At 38.6% G+C, this 22,871-nt stretch overlaps 1 protein-coding gene across 4 annotated transcripts in view; it reads left to right on the top strand.

Moving 5' to 3' along the window:
- ACVR1C (activin A receptor type 1C) overlaps window positions 1–22,871 on the top strand; it is a 111,432-nt gene that overhangs the window by 24,603 nt on the left and 63,958 nt on the right. For 2 of the 4 annotated variants that reach the window (XM_049887276.1, XM_049887278.1), the window contains exon 2: window positions 13,453–13,683. The exons of 1 other annotated variant lie outside the window; for it this stretch is intronic. In XM_049887276.1, coding sequence (XP_049743233.1) covers window positions 13,453–13,683 — 231 coding nt within the window. Of the gene's footprint in view, window positions 1–13,431; window positions 13,684–22,871 lie in introns of all 4 variants that reach the window. One more of the 4 variants, XM_049887277.1, reaches the window with a different exon arrangement.

Raw genomic sequence — 22,871 nt, 5'->3', positions numbered from 1 at the left:
AGTATCTATACAGAGGTAAAGGCCATTGTAAATGCAGCATTGCTCACGTGCATTTTTAGGTGAAAGCATCTGGGTCAACTTGAAAGGTCATATATCACTTGCCAGGCAGTGCGAATGGGGATGCTTGGGCTCTTTTTCTTGGTTTACTATAGCATTCAGCTTACTTAGAAAACTTTGCTTACATCTGCAGTCTCTTTAATGCATCATTTAACAAACCTCATTTTGCTGAGTCAGATTAGGGGTACCCCTTTTTCAATACAGTGCCATGCACATAGTGGACTGTCAGCATTTTCTTGATTGTCTTCTATAAAGCCAGGAAAAGCCACTATGCCTGTTCTGACCCTTTTTCCAAGACAAATTGAAAGGTGAGAGGAAAAGTTATAGAAAGACTCCTAGGCTAGGTTAATGCTTTGATATGTTAAAGGATCAGTTAAGTTTCTAGTGTAGACAGAGAGTCATTCTGTCATGATCTTGTATCTGAATTTTTAAGGAGAGGCTGATTTCAAATATGCTGGTCTATTTTCAGACCACAGATCGAATGTTAGGAGTTGAAAATAGAGTTGCTGCGGCTATGGTGTAACATGGCAGTGGGTATGTGGTTGTTTATCCAGACTCACCATCAGTGTTATTTTAAGGCCTAAGCAAAGAGCTGACAGCATGTATCACTGTGATATCGCCAATGACTCTCTATGAATCAAAGTCTTTGACTGACCCAGAAATGATTTGAACAACATAATGCTGTTGTTAGTTTCTGATCAGTATGTGTTCACTGCAGAAAATTTGGGAAATACAGAAAAGTGTTTAAAAAGGTGAAAATCATCTCTATTTCTATACTTGAGACAACCACTGTTAATATTTTGATGTATTTCTTTCTAGTCTTTATTTCTATACATATATACACACATATATAGATACAAACCCATTGCTATCATATGATTTGATTCATAGTATATGTATATATGTACATATATGTCTTTCTAGTCTTTATTTCTATACATACATATATATGTATGTATAGAAATAAAGACTAGAAGGAAATACATAAAAGGTTAATATATGTATTTTGGGATAGTACCCTATATGTTCTGGGATTCTATGCTTGTAACATGGTGGGTGTAGTAGTATCAATAGTAGCAACAGTGCTAGAACCAGCCTAACTTCAGGAAGAATAATGCAAATCAAGATCAGCCCAAGGCTGATCCCTATGAAGTGGAGGTCAGAAATATCTCCTGTCTCCAGTTTTTTTGTCAGTTCTGACACCAGCTGTCCCTCCCATGGAACTCTCTACTTCTCTTTTGGGTTTGATAATCTGTTGCCAATGGCCACACAGAAGTCACAGACCATAATTATAGTTAAGTGGTTTATTAAGGAACAGGGTGCAACTCAGAATCAGGATCAAGAAGCATGTAGGTAAAGTCTCCCTTCTTTAGCGCAGGATAGCTCTGAACAGTGTCTGTTAACCACTTTGCCACCAGGGTTTCCGCAAGATATTCAGGAGACTAGAAATCCTTCTAGAAATCCTTGGAAGTCTTGGGGAGTCACCAGAATTCCCACGGGATCAGGATATTGATTTAAGACTCAAACCATTAAAAAAAAAAATACATATATATTAAAGGAAGGAGCATAGTGGTTAAGAGCTATGGCTGCTAACCACAAGGTTGGCAGTTCGAATCCACCAGGTGCTCCTTGGAAACCCTATGGGGGAAGTTCTACTCTGTCCTTTAGGGTCGCTATGAGCCGGAATCGACTGGAAGGCAACCAGTTTGGTTTAGAACTAGGACTGGAACCTAGAAATTAAGTCTCCTAATCTGGATCCCAAATACACTGGCCTGGATTGGGACTCCTGCAGGGTTAGTTTTTTTGCATGGGTTCATTCCTCCACTGCTTATCACCACAAGATGTTACTGGAAATTGTATCCTTTAGGTATTTGTTATAACTAGTTATCATTTTCCACAGAAACAATATTAAAATTGTACAGCGTATTCCTGATAAAAAGTTTATTGTTAAGTAAATCCGATTAGATGAGCAACATATTGAATACCAACTAAAACCCACTGCCATCGAGTCAAGTCCTACTCACAGCGACCCTAAAGAACAGAGCAGAACTGCCCCACAGAGTTTCCAAGAAGTGCCTGGTGGATTCAAACTGCTGCCCTTTTTTTGCCTAGCAGCCATGCTGCTTAACCACTACGCTGCCAGCTTTCCGTACTGAATACAGGTCTGTAATAACTGAAAAAATGTATACCATTCTTCGAATCCTATAAAATGAACCTAAATGTGCAGGCTGGTCAAATACAGCATTCAGATTGGTGCCCCAGTGCTGGTGGGGCCATTGCAAGGTGAATTTTCACCTGCCTGGTGTGAGCACCTTGAGCTAGGAAGACCTAGCAACCTCCTTCTCTAAGCAAGGAAGTCCCTTGTTAGCCAGACACCTGCCATTTACTGCTTTCCTGTCATTACTAGCGTTCTTTGTAGCTTGGGATGGGTGGGTATTATTACTTAGCTTTTTTCAATGTTCCAGAATATGCTATATTAAGTAAAAATAGCACCATGGAAGATTGCTGCTTCTATTTTAGGCAACATTTCTATGTGCATTGTAGACACTGGTCTTGATCAAAACAAAGTACAGGAACAGGTGGGACACTCAAGCTCCACTTTTTTATACACAGTTCCCAGATTAACTATTTGTATTAGGAAAAAATAATTAAATGTAACACCATAAAATAAAATTGTATTTTCCAGTATTTGAAACTTTCAAAAGATATCCTTGATCTTGGTAAAGTCAGTCCTTAATTCTGAGATTATGCCCTTCCTTACTTGGTTGGTATGATTTACTTTCCTTTTGGACATGATGCAACAGAGGGTCTTTTTTTTTTTTTTTCCCAGTGTCCTTGGTAAAAGCAAAAATGCAAACATTTGTTGCAACTCTGTTGGGTTAATTCCCAAATTATTTCTGAAATCCCTAAATTTGGGAACCATGGCTATCAGGTGTTATATGAGCATGTATATAACAGCTCTATGACCAATAAGACCTAAACGAATGTGCCAATTGTAATATGTATTAAGTGCTCAATTACCAACTTTCTTTTCTTCTAATTTGGAAAGAGTTCACTAACAATATTTGGATAGCTCGAATCTACTGGTACAAGCAGGAGATCTAGTAAATTTTGGTCTAGCAAGCTTTCAAAGCCATTCGAGCGGTGATAATTCAAGGGGGTTAGTGGAAGGCCACTTTTCCTAATGAGAAAGCACATTTAAGTCTCCACGGCACTGAATTGCTACTTCTAGACAAGTTATGCATTTTATTGTGTAATTTCAAATAGCAGAAAACTGAGGGCTTTAAGTTTTTCTGTTTATTTCAAGGAGACACGGGTTTTAAAAACGCTTGATCAACACTAACCCGAGTTGAGGTCACTTTAAAAATAGCCTGTGTCCTCTCCCTCTCTGCTGCCACTAGATGGCGTCCTGGAGCGCCGGGAATCAGCCCAGGGAGTAAGTTGCTCACTGGTTGAGCTTACCCCAGGGCAGGTGGCCAGGCCCAGCTCAGAGCTGTCGGGATCCGGAACTCACGCCAAGACCCGGCTGAAAGCCTAGCAGGAAAGGTGGCCTCAGGAGAGCCCGCAAACCGATCCGCGAAGAGTAGGCGGCAGCTCCCACCACTCCAGTGGGGACGGACTCCGAGCCCCAAACTCTGCAAGGCTGCCCAACTCCAGCCCGCGGCAGGGTCTGGGGGACTGCGTGGGCTGAGCTGGAGACACCAGGAATCCGGTTGGGGTGAAGAGCGGCCTGGGGACCCGGAATCGAGTTCCATCCGGGGAATGAATTGTGAGAAGAAGGCGTTGACAAAGTGGGGCAGTTTCCTGCCCCTATGCTTCAGGCCATGAACAAGAGATTCATCCCTGCTGCCCGCTGGGTGTAGACTGCGGTGGTTCCTCAGGCAAGCTGATGAGGCTGGACGTGCTCTGGGGACTGCTGAGAGGGTGGGGCGCGCCTGGTACTGGGAAGGCGGGAAAAGAGGGGAGTAGGCATAGTGGAGAACAGGTGTGCTCCTCGAGACTCCCCTCAAAGAAGCCTTCCCCGCCCCCACCCTACATGGGTCTGCCTGAAGTGTGCAGACATTATGTCCCGAGATACCCCGTACACTTCTCTTTAACCACACTTGACTAGGTTCCTTTTCTCTCCTCCCTGTCTCCCTTCTTTAGCTCTTACCACAGTGTTGGCATATAGTAAATACTATTTAAACAACGACTTATTAAAAAAAAAAAGTTTTTTTTTAATATACTAGCAACTGACGAACAAATCTGTCTTGGAACAAGCGCAACCAGAATGCTCCTTAGAAGCAAGGATGGCGAGACTGCGTCTTACATACTTTGGACGTGTTGTCAGGCGGGATCAGTCCCTGGAGAAGGACATCATGCTTGGCAGAGTACAGGGTCAGTGGAAAAGAGGAAGACCCTCAATGAGGTGGATTGACACAGCGGCTGCAACAATGAGCTCAAGCATAACAATGATTGTAAGGATGGCGCAGGACCGGGCAGTGTTTCCTTCTGTTGTGCATAGGGTCGCTATGAGTTGGAATGGACTGGAGGGCATCTAACAACAACAACAGCAGCTGACCATAAAGTAATTCAAGTACCACCTATCAAAGAAATTTGTGTTTTATCTCACACCACAATCAAATTTCATACGGATTTAAGAGTTACATGTGTAAAATCAACCAAATCATACACTGGAAAAAATATTGAATATTTAGAAAATATATGCATGAGGGGACTCTCTAAACTTGAAAGAAAAGGAAGAAATTGCAAAGTAAAAGATTGATAGACACAATTCCCATCTTTCTTATTATTAGAATTTTCATAAAAACATGACTATGTATATCTATATGTAACACTGCATAGAAAGATACTTGGAGAGGCTGTTAACAGTAGTCGTTTATGGGTTACAGGACTAGTGCTGAGTTATTTTACTTCCTTCTTTATATCATTTACATATTACTTCCTTTTGGCAAGGGATAAGTATGATTTTTTCAAAAACATTGAAAATGGCATATTAGGAAAAATAAACAAATATGAAAATGGAAAAATATGACATGGTTTTTTATCTTTATTATATAAAGGGCTTTTTCAAATTGAAAAGAAACATTAAGGTTCATCCAAGAGGTAAAAGGCCAAAAGGCATGGACAGAAAATTTACTGAAGAGGAAATCCAGAAGACATATTTGAGAAAATGTGCAACCCCGTTAAAATAAGATATAATTTCATTTATCATAAGATTAAGATTTTAGTGACAATATCTAATACTGATAAGTGTTTTGTGAAATGGGCACTTTCATTCAGGACCAGTAGAAATGTCAATGGATACAACTTTTCTGGAAAAGTATTTACGTTTATCAAAACCTTTGATGTTGCAATTCCACTTCTGGGACTCAGGCCTAGGAAGCAAAATTTGGATAAAGATTAACCTACAAAGATATTCAACGCAGCGTTATTTAACTGTAAATGTTGAAAACAACCCATATGCGTGAAAGTAAGGACATACCGTGTGCCATGCATGTATATTAATGATAGGTCCACAGTGCCATTAATGAATATAAGAAGGCATTATGAAGCTCATGATACACTGCTGACAGAGTCAAAAAGCAGCACTTAAAATTGTCTTCACAGATGGAATCCAACTCTGAAAATCCATACAGAAAAAAGGACTAGAAGAAAATATACCACAATGACAATAGCTAAGAGGATTGTCAATCTTTGTGCGAGTGTGTGGCAATTTTGCATTTTTCTGTACTTTGCAGTTTTCTACAATTTATTGACTTAATGCATATTTACTGGGTACTTACGTGCTAGCCCTAGTCTAGGTGTTGAGGGTACACTGAAAATGGCTTGTTTAGTGTATGTCAGTCCCACTGGAAGGAAAACTCCATAAAAGCAAGACGGAGTTTTCATTCCAGTGGAACTGACGTATCCTAAACAAGATAATTTCAGATTGTGTTGAGTACTAGGGAGAGTGGAGCCAATCCTTTAGCAAGGGGAGTCAGTGACGAGGTTTCTGAGGAGGTGACATTTGAGCTGAGACCACAAGCATTAGAAGGAAGGCAAAGAGCACTACGGACGAAAGGAACAGCAAGTGCAAAGACCTTGCGGGGGGGAAAGAACCTGTATTAGAGTTACAGAAAGGAAACCTGTGTTTCTGGAGCGGTGACTAATGAGATGAGAGAAGTAGAAGGACCCAGACCAGACCATACAGGGCCTATTAGGGCATGATAACTATTGTAGATTTTGTTTTTATTCTAAATGTGCTAAGAATTCATTAAGCATCACTACTCTGCTAAGCAGGAGACAATAAATTCAAAAATCTCAAGATTAAGTGAATGGTTTGTTGAGAAATCATTTAAGCTGCCAGTTTACAGAAAATAACTTTGCAAATTAAGTAAGAATTCTATGGAAGGGCAGCAGAAGGAAGGTAGCCTGTGGTTAGGAACTCTCTTTAATACTATGCTTTGAAACTGGAGACTCCAAATAGGGTCTGTTTCTTCCTTACATATCAGTTGCCATCGAGTCGACTCCAACTCATGGTGAGCCCTTGTGTGTTAGAATAGAACTGTGCTCCATAGGGTTTTCGAGGGCTGATTTTTCAGAAGTAGATCGCCAGGCCTTTCTTTCAGTTACCTCTGGGTGAATTCAAACTTCCAGTCTTTAGGTTAGCAGCAGAACACTTAATCATTTGTGTCACCCAGGGACCCTTGCATGACTATAGTCAAAGTCTAAACTTGGGCAGGGACTCCCGGTGGTCTGTGACATCCCTAAGGAAACAAGGATTTAGACTAGGAGACACTGCACTGAACCTGAAAACAGTTACCACACACCTGCCATCTGTGCCAAACTGCTGCCCACAGACGCTCTGACTTCCTAAGGCAGGAAGGAGAAGAGCTGACTCCCATCTCACAATGCTGCTGTATTTTCATCCTTTCATAGGGATATTTTAAGGGAGCCCACATAAATAATCTTGTCATCAACCGTTTTAGATCAGGTTGTATCCTTCTATGGTTGATTTATATTTGTAACATACTATGAGCACTTTGGGGCTGATATTATTAACAATATTTTTAGAAAAGGCCTGCTTTGAAAAGTGACCCTTTTAGTGAATAAGTGTGCTGATAAGCAAAACATGTTAAACTGACAGTTTTCCATAGTTAAAAAGTTATTTAATTGCACTAAAAGCAATATGACATTATGCCAATGTACATATCCTTTCTATATTTATTCATAATTTTGAGGCTCTAAATGAACAATCCTAGCAGTTTTAAACTCTGCTTTTTTTTTTTTTTCGGTCAGCCATTCAAAACATTTTTGGGAAAGATTTTTATTTCTACTTAGAAGAATGTAGATTAACCAAATTGCTAAAGTATGTAGATCTCCCGGGTTGTGTTTTGTCTTGTGTGCCTGTATCTGCACTGAGTGCCATCATATGTCCACTGTGATTGAGGGGTTGAGCCACACTCTGGATGTCCAGCATAATTCCGAGAGGTTCGGAAAATTTTCAGGCTTCTGTTACTTTCCCTCGATTTTCCCAAAACGTTATGCTGGTATTTGACAGAACAGTACTTTCTTATATGGTAAATGTAGGACAAGATAAATAACTTTTAATATTGACTAGAAAAGATTTGTTGGATCTTTTCACCCACCGAGATACCAGAGTGGAAATTTTGGGGTGCAAACTGATCCTGGGCATGCTGATTTTTCTAACTCCAGCTCCTTCTTTTTATTTATCACAGATAAGATAATCGTAAAGTTACTCATGTTGAGGACTGTGACATGAGCTTATAACCTCAGAGGTCTAGAAAGCTGAAAGAATCTTTAGAAATCGAATCCATTTCCTGACCTCATTATTAAGCTCATACAGAGAGATTAGGAGCCCTGGTGGCCAAGTGATTAAGAGCTTGTCTGCTAACCCAAAGGTCAGCAGTTCGAATCTACCGGCTGCTCCTTGGAAACCCTATGGGGCAGTTCTATTCTGTCCTGTAGGGTCTCTATGAGTTGAAATTGATGGCAACGGGTTTTTTTTTTTTTTTTTTATGGAGAGATTAAAAAAATTGTCTAAAATTTTAGGTGGTTTGTGGAAGAGGTGGGCTCAAAATTCAGGCTTCATTCAGTGTTGCCTTTGCACTGAGGAAATTCAAAATGGTTGACACTATAATTCAAAATGTGCTGGGTTCTTTGTTTATAAAATTTCAGCCTTGCAACTGGAAGTTAAAGCATTGGGGGGCTAATGTTATTAATCCAAAAAAACCAAACCTGTTGCTGTTGAGTCAATTCCAACTCACAGCGACCCTATAGGTCGGAGTAGAATTGCCCCATAGGGTTTCCAAGGAATGGCTGGTGGATTCCAACTGTCAACCTTTTGCTTAGCAGCTGTAGCTCTTAACCCCTGTGCCACCAGGGCTCCAGTGTTACTAATGGTATTTTTAAAAGAACTTTGGGGTTAATGTTATTAATAGTATTTCTGAAGAAAACCTTTTTCGAAAAGTGACCTTTTAGTTAATAACTATGCCAATAAGCAAAAAATGTTAAGCTGATAATCATCCTCCCTCACAAAAAAAAAAATTTTTTTTTTTTTTAAATGGGTTCCTGGATAGAATCTGTTCTTCTAGGCTGGTTCCAATTTTTCTCAGCTATATAGGGTCGCTATGAGTCAGAACCGACTCGACGGCAGTGGGTTTGGTTTTGGTATAAGAGTGAGGCCTTCTTGAACAGGGAACATATCTGCCACTTTGCACAAAGGAACAATTTTCTTTTGTGCTAGGTGTATTCACATATTTTTGTTCTGAATTCTCTTGGACATAGCCTCACAAATAGAATTTCTACAAGCTGAATCTCTTTTGAAAGCTCATTTGGCCTAAAAATTTGCATTTCTATTAATGTTACTTTCTTCTTCTATTCTGTTTTTCTTTATCATTGGGAAAGGGGATGTGTTGAAATGATCACATTAGAGGAAAATAAAAAATTAAAAAGAAATAGAAAGGGAAGGGAGATATTTGCCTGAGTTCCTTTGACGCTGTCTGGCTTTCTTTCACCCACTGTAGTGCTCGTTGATCTGGCTTCCTTCCTGTTGCCATACTTTTCATATTCAGCTCACTGATGAGCTCGAATTATTCCTTTTATTAAATCAGAAGGCTGCAAATGATGAAAATATGACACATTCGGCAGGTCAAATCTGAGAAATTTTTCTGAATTAAAAAAAATTCTGTGTAACAGTCTGCTCTGAAGTTAGAGAAATGGAATAGAGTAAGCTAATGTCTGAAAAAGAGGAAAGGGTATGTGTTAGGTATTGACAGAGAGCTCTGGCAATAGATATTTGAACATCTAGACCCAAAATGTAGGAAACCTAGGTAATGGGAGACCAACTTATTGAAAATAGTATCCAATCCAAAACAAAATATTTTCCAAGCAAATATTTGGCTCTTCAGTAAGAATAGCACATAAATGCAAAATTGGTAAATCTGATGGTTTTTACATTTCTGGTAGAATGATGTGCTTGCTATCACACATAAATATGGGTGAGAACTTATTTTCTAGCTGATTAGGAATGTGCACATCCTTTGGTTTCCCGTGGGTAACAGATGTCTTGGCTTTTACAGACTAATTGGCAAAGAGGGGGAAAAGGGGGGTATTTAAAGGGGTAGGAGGAGACACAAGACAAGTGTAATCTTCGTTATAGGGGAAAAAATCTAACAGACCTCCTTATTATGGATAATTGCCTCTTTCAACTTTATTTGCTATCCCTTTCCATATGACTCAAATACAGTGTAATGGGGAAGTATAAAATAAAGAACCATAAGGCTGGACTCCTGTCTGCTAACAACCAGATTTATCACGTCAGGGACTATCTTAGTATAATTGACTCAAATAGCATCAGTTTAAAAAAAAATGAAAGCATAGGTCTCATCACTAATGGAAACTTATGTTTTAATTGGTGGCACAAGGATTTTTCGTTGAAGATGGTTGGTATAAATAGTTTAATCATATACCAGATGTGACCATATAGTAGACTGGTGAGACATGAAAAATGTGGGACTAAATATGTCATATCTTAGTTATACATCTTAGGTCCTCTTTAGTCTGCTGTTTGTTCTCTGTTGGTGCTATAGTACTGCCAATTGATCCAGAATAAATGGGAACATTTAACAGATGTTTGAAGCCATTATCATTAACAAATCCTCATTTTTTTTTCAGTGTTTACCATAGTGTAAAATTTAAACTAAGGTGTGTTTTTCTATGCCTTAACTGTGTTACTTAAATCTATATTCTTCTTCTGACTAATACTTTTTACTTTCAACAGAAGGAAATTTTTGTAGCCAGGTAAATATTCTGTGAGTGACCACATTACTTCTTGATAATTATTATTATTATTATGTAATAATTTTTACAAGATACCAGTAGGGCTTCTAAGAGAGAGAAAGTATCAGGTTAGGTACTTGGAGGCTTTCATTTAATACAAAATTCAGACAAGCTAAAAGGTAAGATTGTGTATGTTAAATGCCAGGCACAAGATGCTGACTTCCATTTGAACACCTGTCTCAGAAAACAGGTAGATAGCATTTGGTTAAAAATTATCAACCGTGTTTTGAAAGGTTATTAGGGAAATACAGACCATGATCTCAATTGGTAACTGTTAATTAGTTATGAATATCATTCTGCTCTACTAGAATTATATTTTATTCACAATTGCTAGAAATTGGTGAGGCGGGAGGATAGCTTTGGCACTTGCCTTTTTTTAAATGGCAGCTTTGGTGGAGCCGCTGGGTGGTGCCAACAGTTAAGCAGTTGACTACTATTGAAAGGTTAGTGGTTACAACCCACCCAGTTATGGCAATCTGCTTCTGAAAGGTCACAGCCTTGAAAGCTATATGGAGCAGTTCTATGCTGCACACATGGGGTCACCGTGAGTTGGAATCGACACAATGGCCACTCACAACAACAACATTGGTGGGGTAGAAAAGCATTGGTTGAGTAGACTAAAGACTGTTACATTAAGTAAGTGACTTGATCTTATGAGCCTCATTTCCTTGTCTCTAAAATAGGAATAGTGAAAACTAACTCGTACAGCTATATTGGGAATTATACGTTACGATGAATGCGCATAAAACTAACATGTGTTTAATTGTTGAGTTCTTTAGGTTCTTACCGCTCAGTGGATTCAAATTCCTTAGTTACCTTGATTTCCTGCCTAAGATTCTCTGGGGAATAGAAAATTCAAGGGGACATTGGTGAGGAGTCTAGTAACAAATGGTTTGAGATCATGTGCCAGGAGAATCATTCTTCTTCCAAATATCAGCCCCTTAAAATATGAGTGTGAAGAATAGCCACAGTGGGGCAGGTTTCTTAATTGTCAAAATATGGACACCTCGTGTGCTGAAATTGTATATTCATAGAGTCAAGACATCTGAGTGAATGGATTCCCACTGTGCCCTCTTTCATGAAAAGAAATGGCCTTAAACACCATTTTCAAAATCACCTAGATTTTGTATATCTAACCCAGTGACATCGAGTCGATTCCGACTCATAGCGACCATAGAGGACATAGTAGAACTGCATCCCAAACAATCTAGAATACAGGATCCTACTATAACATAAATATTGGTCAACCAAAAACCAAACCCAACCTGTTTCCGTAGAGTTGATTCCGACTCATAGCGACCCTATAAGACAGAGTAGAACTGCCCCATAGAGTTTCTAAGGAGCACCTGGTGGATTTGAACTGCTGACCTTTTGGTTAGCAGCCGTAGCACTTAACCACGACGCTGCCAGGGTTTCCATATCGATCAAAGAGTACATTTATTTATGATGATCACTACTAGAATAAATAGGGGGAGTGAGCTATTATGTTTGGTCCAATATTGATAACAAAATCGTATTTTATTTTCTCATTGTATTTCTTTTAGCTTGTATTAATAAAAATGTTTAGAAGAATGGTATTTTACCAGCCAAGAAAGATTTATCAAAAAAAAGAATACTTTCTTTTCTACACTAATATACAATTTGTTCTTACCCAGTTACATAGGAGTATTGCTGTTTTTGCTCCTATATTTGTATTTGAGTTGAGCATAAAAATTGCCATTTATGTATAAAAATATTTTACAGTTATAAAATCACCTCAAATATGAGTGGTAGCAATTCAAAGATTTCAGTTTTAATAGAAGTTATTGTATGGTAAAACTTTGGACATTTAGGTAATTGATAATTGTGGGGCCAATTACAATTTAATGAAAAGTTCAGTAAAGTAATAGTACAAAAGGCTGATTTAGGATTGAACTATCTAAAAACAGTATATTTAAATAAAATAGAAATAAATTGCTCATGGCCACTGGACTCTTTATCCTGACAAGTATTTCACACTAAAAGCTGAGAAGTATCGCACTGCTTGGAACATCACATGAGTTAATGTGCGGTGTTTGTGTGGGGAGGGGAGGGAGGCAGTAAGTGAGGAATGTTGAGGAGACGTGTGAACAGATTTATTTAGCAAAGTCTAATTTTTAAAAAATTTTATTTGTGTAGCTATGTTAAGGAAAACCTTGTGGCATAGAGGTTAAGAGCTATAGCTGGTAACCAAAAGGTCAGCAGTTTGAATCTACCAGGCACTCCTTGGTAACCCTATGGGGCAGTTCTACTTTGTCCTGTAGGGTCGCTATGAGTCAGAACTGACTCGACAGCAAAGAGGGCAGCTATGTTAAACTCTGTCATTGCTGTGCTTTTCTTTTTGAAATAGATGTGTTCGTTCAAGAAAATTGCGTGAAGGTCATGGCCTATTTTCAATTGACTCTTGTTTTAAGGGAAAAGTATAATGGTTTATCAATGCCTTAAAGTTACCATGACAAGAACGATGTTATAACATCACAGGATATAAATGTAAAGAATCACAATGATTGTTTCTGGAGCAATTATATCCGTGGTTAGTTTTGTGTTTAGCACATCTGATTAAAAATTTAAAGTGAAAAAGAGTAAATGAACAGAACTCACTGAATTGTGTGGTTAGACAGCTGCCACAACCACACTTTATGTTCTACAGATCATGCTGGACAGCTCCCCTTGGTTGCTGTGATACTGTTTCCCAGCATTTCGTTGGAGCTATTGGTTTTAAAATGAACCGATTTGCAGATAAGCAGAAGGGATCTAGAGCCCGGATGAGACAAATGTTATAAAATATAGCAGAGACTGAATAATTTTACAAAAGTACAATAAATAGTGAATAATAACTGAGAAGCCTGTTTAACAGAACGTGTGACTGAGGGAGCAATAACACAGCGTTAGGGTGTGCTTATCAAGTGCTGTTTATTTAAACCTTTCCTCAGTTTTCATTAAGCTTGAATTTCTTTGTTCTTATTTTTTACTATGAAACAAATTTTCAGGGTTTCTTTTTGCATTTTAAAGCTTTTTGCTTACATTTTCCAGGACTGAAGTGTGTATGTCTTTTGTGTGATCATTCAAACTTTACCTGCCAAACAGAAGGAGCATGTTGGGCTTCAGTCATGCTAACCAATGGAAAAGAACAGGTGATCAAGTCCTGTGTCTCTCTCCCAGAATTAAATGCTCAAGTCTTCTGTCATAGTTCCAACAATGTTACCAAAACTGAATGCTGCTTCACAGATTTTTGTAACAACATAACACTGCATCTGCCAACAGGTAAGGGGTTTATCTTTGCTCATTTCACATTTAATTTTATTCTTGGGAAATTATAAGCATGGCAGAAAGCAAACTGTCTTATGTTTCTTTAAATAAGAAAATGTGTTTCACGGTTCCTTTTTTTTTGTTTGTTTTTGGCTGGAAAAATTCTCTAAAACTGAAATAAGAGCCATCAGATGAATAGACATATGCACACCCATGTTCACTGCAGCATTATTCACATTAGCAAAAAGATGGAAACAACCTAAGTGCCCATCAACAGAAAAATGGATAAACAAATTATGTACATACACACAATGGAATACTACGCAATGATAAAGAACAATAATGAAGCCAGGGAACATCTCACAACATGAGTGAATCTGGAGGGCATTATGCTGAGTGAAATAAGTCAATTACAAAAGGACAAATGCTGTATAAGACCAGTATTATAAAAACCCAAGAAAACTTTTATACACAGAAAAAAAAAAAATCTTTGATGATTATGGGGGGGAGGGGTGGGGAGAGGAAATCAATAACTAAATAGTAGACAAGTGTTCACTTTGGTGAAGGGAAAGACAACACACAATATAGGGGAAGTCAGCACAACTTGACCAAGGCAAAGTCATAGACGCTTCATAGATATATCCAAACTCCCTGAGGGATCGAATTACTGGGTTGAAGGCTGAGGACCATGGTCTCAGGGGACACCTAGCTCAATTGGTGTAACATAGTTTATAAAGAAAATGTTTTACATCCTTTGGTAAGTAGCATCAGGGGTCTTAAAAGCTTGTGAGTGGCCACCTAAGATACTGCGCTGGTCCCATCCCGTCTGGAGCAAGGAAGAATGAAAAAACCCAAAGATACAAGGGAAAGATTAGTCCAAAGGACTAATGGACACAACTACCACAGCCTCCACCAGACTGAGTCCAGCACAACTAGATGGTGCCCAACTACCACCACTGACTTCTCTGACAGGGATCCAAAAGAGTCTTGGACAGAGTTGTAGAAAAATGGAAAACAAAATTCAAACTCGAAAAAAGGCCAGACTTACTGGTATGACAGAGACTGGAGAAACCCCAAGAGTATGGCCTCTGGACACCCTTTTAACTCAGTGCTGAGGTCACTCCTCAGTTTCACTCTTCAGCCAAAGATTAGACAGGCCCGTAAAACAAAAAATAATACATGTAGCTCAACCATGTGTATGAGACTAAATGGGCACAGCAGCCCAGGGACAAGGATGAGAAGGCAGAAGGGGACAGGAAAGCTGGACAAATAGAAATGGGGAACCCAAAGTTGAGAAGGGTAGAGTATTAACATGTCATAGGGTTGGCTACCAAAGTCAAAAAACAATATGTGTATTAATTGTTTAATGAGAAATTAATTTGCTCCAAAAGCCTTCATCTAAAAAAAAAATTTTTTTTTTTTCTAAAGCACAATTAAAAAAAAAGAGAGAAGAAAATGTTCTACATCCCACTATGGTGAGTAGCGTCAGGGGTCTTAAAAGCTTAGGAGCAGCCACCCAAGACACATCTATTGGTCCCATCATGTTTAGAGCAAAGGAGGACAAAGAAAACCAAAGATACAAGGAAGATATTAGTCCAGAGGACTAATGGACCACAAGTACCACAGCCTTTGCCAGCCTGAGCCCAGAAGAACTAGATGGTGCCTGGCTACCACTACTGACCACTCTGACAGGGATCAAGATAGAGGGACAGAGCAGGAAAAAAATGTAGAACAAAACTCAAATTCACAAAGAAAGACCAGAGTTACTGCTCTGATAGAGACTGGAGGAACTCCGGAGACTATGGGTCCTGACAACCCCCTAACTCAGAACTGAAGCCACTCCCAAAGTCCACTTCTCAGCCAAAGATTAGACAGTCCTATAAAACAAACAATAACATACTTAAGGAATATACTTCTTAATTCAATCAAGTATATGAGACTAAATGGGCAATACTTGCCCAAAAGCAAAGATGAGAAAGCAGGAAGAGATAGGAAAACTGGACGAATGGACACAGAGAACCCAGGGTGGAAAGGGAAAGGGGAAGAGTGCTGACACATTGTGGGAATTGCAACCAATGTCATAAAGCAATTTGTGTATAAAAATTTTGGAAAAAAAAACAAAGAAAAGATTACAGCCTAGAAAACCCTATCAGGCAGTTCTACTCTGTCACATGCTGTCACTATGAGTGGAAAATTGACTTAAAGACACCTAACAACATTTGTTAATTTAACACCAATTTTTAATGGTGAATCATCGTGACTTTTAATTTTATAAAATATTGGTATTTACATTTTTAAAATTTTAACATTATAATATTTTAAAATACCACTCTACATTAATATACAAATATTTTAATTTGTTTAGCAATAATGAGATGTTTAAAATAATCTAAATAGCAACTTCATATAGTATATGAACTTTTAATAGATTCCCATAAACTTCAATAAAATTCTCTAAAACCTAGCTGAGTGGATTTTTTTTTTCTTAAAAATTGCACAACACTGTGAAAACATTGACAACAACAACTTTGATGAAATCTGTCCATGTGAATTGTATTTTTTGAAGTGATTAATGGACTTAAAGTAAAATGTAAATTTTCATGGGCATTTTATCCCTAAAAGCTACTTTCAATCTTGATTTTTAGACTACACTTACTCTCTGTCTCAGATTCTATAGATTTCCTTGATTTGGTAGCAATCTGGATCTATTCTGGACATTTTTCTTTCCTTGCATTTTCTCTCATGGTTTATTTGTGGACCAGAGGCACCCTAAAGTAATGGCTTCCTATATTTGCTGCTGTTCTTAACCCATGATCAAGATTGAAAGGATTAGCAGAGGAGGAAAATCTCTTCATTAGTCTTTGGCAGTGGCCTCTTTAACATGTCCCCTCAATAATGAGTTATTCACAACACTACATTCTGCCAGTCACCCGGAACAAAAGACATTATTTTGACTACAACAAATGTCTTGGAGACAAGATGCTTTATATGTAGTTGGGCAAATTAAAGTTACTTAATACAGCTAGAAAGTATTTCTTTCCAATCCAACTGTAAATTCCCCCTAGGCACTGAGAAGCCTATGACTTTACCCCTAAGACCAATCTAGACTTAGTCTCTCTTTAAAAATCAACTTTATTGAGGTGCAATTTATATATAATAAAATGTGTACCACCACGTGTCTTTCAGTTTGTTCTACTGTGGTAGCTTCCGTGTTGCTGTGATACTGGAAGCTTTGCCACAGGTATTTCAAATATCAGCAGGGTCACCCTTTTTTAGACAGGTTTCAGCAGAGCTTCCAGACTAAGACAGACTAGGAAGAAGGACCTGGCAGTCTACTATTGAAAAAATTGGCCTGTGAAAACCTTATGAATATCAGAGGAACATTGTCTGATATAGTGCAGAAAGATGAACCCCTCAGTTTGGAAGACACTCCAAATACGGCTGAGGCAGAGCTGCTTCCTCAAAATAGAGTTGACCTTAATGACATAGATGGAGTCAAATTTTCAGGACCTTCATTCGCTGATGTGGCATGACTCAAAATAAGAAGAAGCAGCTGCAAACATCCATTAATAATCAGAACATAGAATGTATGAAGTATGAATCTAGGAAAACTGGAAGTCCTCAAAAATGAAATGGAAAGCATAAAGATCGATCGATATTCTAGACATTATTGGGCTCAAATAGACTGGTGTTGGCTATTTTGGATCAGGCAGTTATATGGTCTACTATGCCAGGAATGACAATTTGAAGAAGAGTGGCATCACATTCATCGTTAAAAAGAACATTTCAAGATCTATCCTGAAGTACAACACTGTCAGTGATAGGACAATATCCAAACGCCTACAAGGAAGACCAGATAATATGACTATTATTCAAATTTATGCACCAACCATTCAGGCCAAAGATGAGGAAATTGAAGATTTTTACCAACTTCTGCAGTCTGAAACTGATCAAATATGCAATCAGGATGCTTTGATTATTACTGATAATTGAAATGTGAAAGTTGGAAACAAAGAAGAAGGATCAGTCATTGGAAAATATGGCCTCAGTGATAGAAATGATGCTGGAGATTGCATGACAGAATTTTGCAAAAATTTTCTTCTTTGAAAATACCTTTTTTCAGTAACATAAACAGGAACTATACATGTGAACCTCACCAGATGGAATGCACAGGAATCCAACTGACCGCATCTGTGAAAAGAGATGATGGAAAAGTTCAATATCATCAGTCAGAACAAGACCAGGGGCCGACTATGGAAAAGCCTGTCAATTGCTCATATGCAAGTTGAAGTTGAAGAAAAGTAGAACAAGTCCACGTGAGCCAAAGTATGACCTTGAGTATACTCAACTTGAATTTATAGGCCATCTCGAGAACAGATTTGATGCATTGAACACTAAAGACCAAAGACCAGATGAATTGTGGAATAACATCAAGGACATCATACATGAAGAAAGCAAAAGGTTGTTAAAAAAAGGAAAGAAAGAAAAGACCAAAATGGATATCAGACTCTGAAGCTTGCCCTTGAATGTAGAGTAGCTAATGGGAAAGGAAGAAATGATGAAATAAAAGAGCTGAACAGATGATTTCAAAGGGCGGCTCGAGAAGACACAAAGTATTATAATGACAATGACAGGTGCAAAGACCTGGAGATAGAAAACTGAAAGGGAAGAACACACTCTGCATTTCTCAAGCTAAAAGAACTGAAGAAAAAATCAAGCCTCAAGTTGTAATATTGAAGGATTCTAGGGGAAAAATATTTAAGGACACAGGAAGCATCAAAAGAAGATGGAAGGAAGCAGGATGGAGCCAAGTTGGCGGAAGAGACAGACGCTTCCGACGAGCCCTCTTTACAACAAAGACCTGAAAAAACAAGTGAAATGAGTATATTTGTGACAAGCTGGGAGCCCTGAGCATCAAAGGCAAGCTTAGACAATGAACTGAGGGGCAGGGGGAGGAAGAGACCATTTAGAAGTGGAGAGGAGATACTGGACCTGAATTGCTGGGAGCCCTCAGGCACCATTCCTGGAGCAGCAGTGGTGGTGGCAGGCTGGTACTAGTGTTCGGCCAGTTTCCTCAGGGAGAAGCAGCCAGCCACACAGCCTACTCACACCTCCGGAACCTGAGAAGAATGGCACTCTTGGCAAAAGCTAAGTACTTGCGTATACTTTACCACACCCTCCCACCCCCAAGCCAGCTTCAGCGGCTGAATCCCTGGGCCTGAGATAGACCCTGGTGGGCACCTAAAGCCATCCTCCCAGCCTTGGGGGAGGAAAAAATTTGCAATTCGGAGGGAAAAGATAATTTGCTAGCTCCATTAACCAGGGAAGCTCAGGACAGAAGCAGCTCCTGTCCAGGCATAAACTGTCCATGGACCTTGAGCACCTTTCCCTTCTGCATGGACCTGTGTGGGCCTATTTCGGGAGAAGAGGCCATTGTTGGCAGACTCCAACCATTTCAGCTGTGTGGTGGAAAGTTTGGTGTTTGACGTTTGACATTGCTTTGCCTATTAAACAAGGTCCTCACCTACCCACGTCAGGGACCTAAGGACTGGTCGCTCCACTCAGGTCACCTAGCCACCCGTGACAGGGGTTCAAAGATAACTGGTGCCTCCCAGTCCTCACAACCAAAAACTTTGGGTGCACATGGCCCCTCTGCAAAACCCACCCACCTACATGCTCTAGGGAACAGGAACGTGTTTTCCTCAGAGACACTTGGGGTCGGTTCTCAGCCCCCTGCCTTGTTCAGAGCATGACCCCCTGCTGCAATCAGATACTGGTATGTATGCCAATCATCCATGCCCCTCTAAGAGTGTAGGACAGAGCCTGTACCACATACCTGATGATCAGCTACCTGGAAACCTGAGCTGAATTCATACAAGAAAACTGAACGGACTCCTAGACTGATATACATGATAACAGCTCTAGCCAGCTGGGGACAGGACATCAGAGCTCCAAAGGCGAAAATAATCAAGCTAGCTCACTCAAGCAACCCATAGGGGTATACCAAAACAAAACAAAGCAAGCAGCTACAACACAGTAAGCAAGCATAAACTAATACAATAACTTATAGATGGCTCAGAGACAACAGTCAATATCAAGTCACACAAAGAAACAGACTATGATCACCTCAACAGGCTCTCAAAACAAAGAATCCAGGGATCTTCTAGATGAAAGTGCGTTCTTGGAATTACCAGAGCCAGAATACAAAAGTTTAATATACAGAACCCTTCAAGATATCAGGAAGGAAATGAGGCAATATGCAGAACAACCCAAGGAACACACAGATAAAGCAATTGAAGAAATTAGAAAGATTATTCAGGAACGTAATGAAAAGTTTAATAAGCTGGAAAAATCCATAGACAGACAGCAATCAGAAATTCAGAAGATTAACAATAAAATTACAGAATTAGACAAATCAATAGAAAGTCAGAGAAGTAGAACTGAGCAAGTAGAAGCTAGAATTTCTGAACTCGAAGATAAATCACTTGGCACTAATATATTCGAAGAAAAATCAAATAAAAGAATTAAAAAAAATGAAGAAAACTCAAGAATCATGTGGGACTCTATCAAGAGAAATAACCTACGAGTGATTGGGGTACCAGAACAGGGAGGGATAACAGAAAATACAGAGAGAATTGTTGAAGATTTGTTGGCAGAAAACTTCCCTGATATTGTGAAAGACGAGAAGATATCTATCCAAGATGCTCATCAAACTCCACATAAGGTAGATCTTAAAAGAAAGTCACCAAGACATAATCCAACTTGCCAAAACCAAAGATAAAGAGACAATTATAAGAGCAGCGAAGGATAAACAAAAAGTCACCTACAAAGGAGAACTAATAAGAATAAGCTCAGACTACTTGGCAGAAACCATGCAGGCAAGAAGGCAATAGGATGACATATTTAAAAAATTGAAGGAAAAAAATTGCCTGCCAAGAATCATATATCCATCAAAACTGTCTCTTAAATATGAAGGTGAAATTAAGACATTTCTAGATAAACACAAGTTGAGGGAATTCATAAAAACCAAACCAAAACTATAAGAAATACTAAAGAGAGTTCTTTGGTTAGAAAATCAATAATATCAGGTAACAACCCAAGACTAGAACACTGGGCAGAGCAACCAGAAGTCAACCCAGACAGGGAAATCCAAAAAAAACAAAGCAAGATTATTAAAAAAAAAAAAAAAAAAGGCTCAAAAAGGTAACAGCGATGTTATTATATAAAAGAAGACAACATTAAAATAATAAAGAGGGCGAAGAAATGTAATCATACACCTTCCATATGGAGAGGAAGATGCAGTGATACAAAGAAATAAAAGTTAGGTTTCAATTTAGAAAAATAGGTGTAAATAATAAGGTAACCACAAAGGAGACGAACTATCCTACTCATCAAAATAAAATACAAGGGAAAAATAGAGACTCAGCAGAAACAAAATCAACAACGACAAATATGAGGAAAGGACAAAAAATAAAGAAAATCCACTCAGCACATAAAATTAAGTGGGAAAAAGAAACTGTCAACAACACACAAAAAAAGACATCAAAATGATGGCACTAAATTCGTACTTATTCGTAATTACCCTGAACGTAAATGGACGAAATGCACCAATAAAGAGACAGAGAGTGGCAGAATGGATTAAAAAACAAGATCCGTCTATATGCTGCCTACAAGAGACACACCTTAGACTTAAAGACACAAACAAACTAAAACTGAAAGGATGGAAAGAAATATATCAAGCAAACAGTCAAAAAAGAACAGGAGTGGCAGTATTAATTTCTTACAAAATAAACTTTAAATTTAAATCCCTCATAAAGGATAAGGAAGGACACTATATAATGATTAAAGGGACAATACACCAAGAAGAGATAACCATATTAAATATTTATACACCCAATGACAGGGCTGCAAGATACATAAAACAAACTCTATCAGCATTGAAAAGCTAGATAGACAGCTCCACAATAATAGTAGGAGACTTCAACACACCACTTTTGCTGAAGGACAGGACATCCAGAAAGAAGCTCAATAAAGACACAGAAGATCTAAATGCCACAATCAACCAACTTGGCCTTGTAGACATATACAGAGCAGTCCACCCAACAGCAGCCAAGTATATTTTCTTTTCTAGTGCACATGGAACACTCTCTAGAAGAGACCACATATTAGGTCATAAAGCAAGCCTTAGCAGAATCCAAAACATTGAAATATTACAAAGCACTTTCTCTGATCATAAGGGCATACAAGTGGAAATCAATAACAGGAAATGCAGGGAAAAGAAATCAAACACTTGGAAACTGAACAATACCCTGCTCAAAAAAGACTGGATTATAGAAGACATTAAGGATGGAATAAAGAAATTCAGAGAATCTAATGAGAATGAAAACACTTCCTATGAGAACCTTTGGGACACAGCAAAAGCGGTGCTCAGAGGCCACTTCATATCAATAAATGCACACATCCAAAAAGAAGAAAGGGCCAAAAATCAAAGAATTATCCCTGCAACTTGAACAAATAGAAAGAGAGCAACAAAAGAAACCCATACGCACCAGAAGAAAACAAATAATAAAAATTAGAGCTGAACTAAATGAAATAGAAAACAGAAAAACAATTGAAAGAATTAACAAGACCAAAAGCTGATTCTTTGAAAAAATCAACAAGATTGATAAAGTACTGGCCAAACTGACAAAAGAAAAACAGGAGAGGAAGCAAATAACCCGAATAAGAAATGAGATGGGTGATATTACAACAGACCCAACTGAAATTAAAAGAATCATATCAGATTACTATGAACAACTATACTCAAACAAATTTGAAAACCTAGAAGAAATGGATGAATGCCTAGAAACACACTACCTACCTAAACTAACACAAACAGAGGTAGAACAACTAAATAGACCCATAACAAAAGAAGAGATTGAAACGGTAATCAAAAAACTCCCAACAGAAAAATGCCCTGGTCCGGACGGCTTCACTGCAGAGTTCTACCAAACTTTCAGAGAAGAGTTAACACCACTACTACTAAAGGTATTTTAGAGCATAGAAAAGGACGGAATACTACCAAACTCATTCTATGAAGCCACCATATCCCTGATACCAAAACCAGGTAAAGACACCACAAGAAAAGAAAATTATAGATCTATATCCCTCATGAATGTAGATGCAAAAATCCTAAACAAAATTCTAGCCAATAGAATTCAATA

The sequence above is a fragment of the Elephas maximus genome, chromosome 6 (assembly GCF_024166365.1).
Source record: "Elephas maximus indicus isolate mEleMax1 chromosome 6, mEleMax1 primary haplotype, whole genome shotgun sequence".
NCBI classification, from domain to species: Eukaryota; Metazoa; Chordata; class Mammalia; order Proboscidea; family Elephantidae; genus Elephas; species Elephas maximus.
This window is presented reverse-complemented; position numbering and strand designations above follow the sequence as displayed.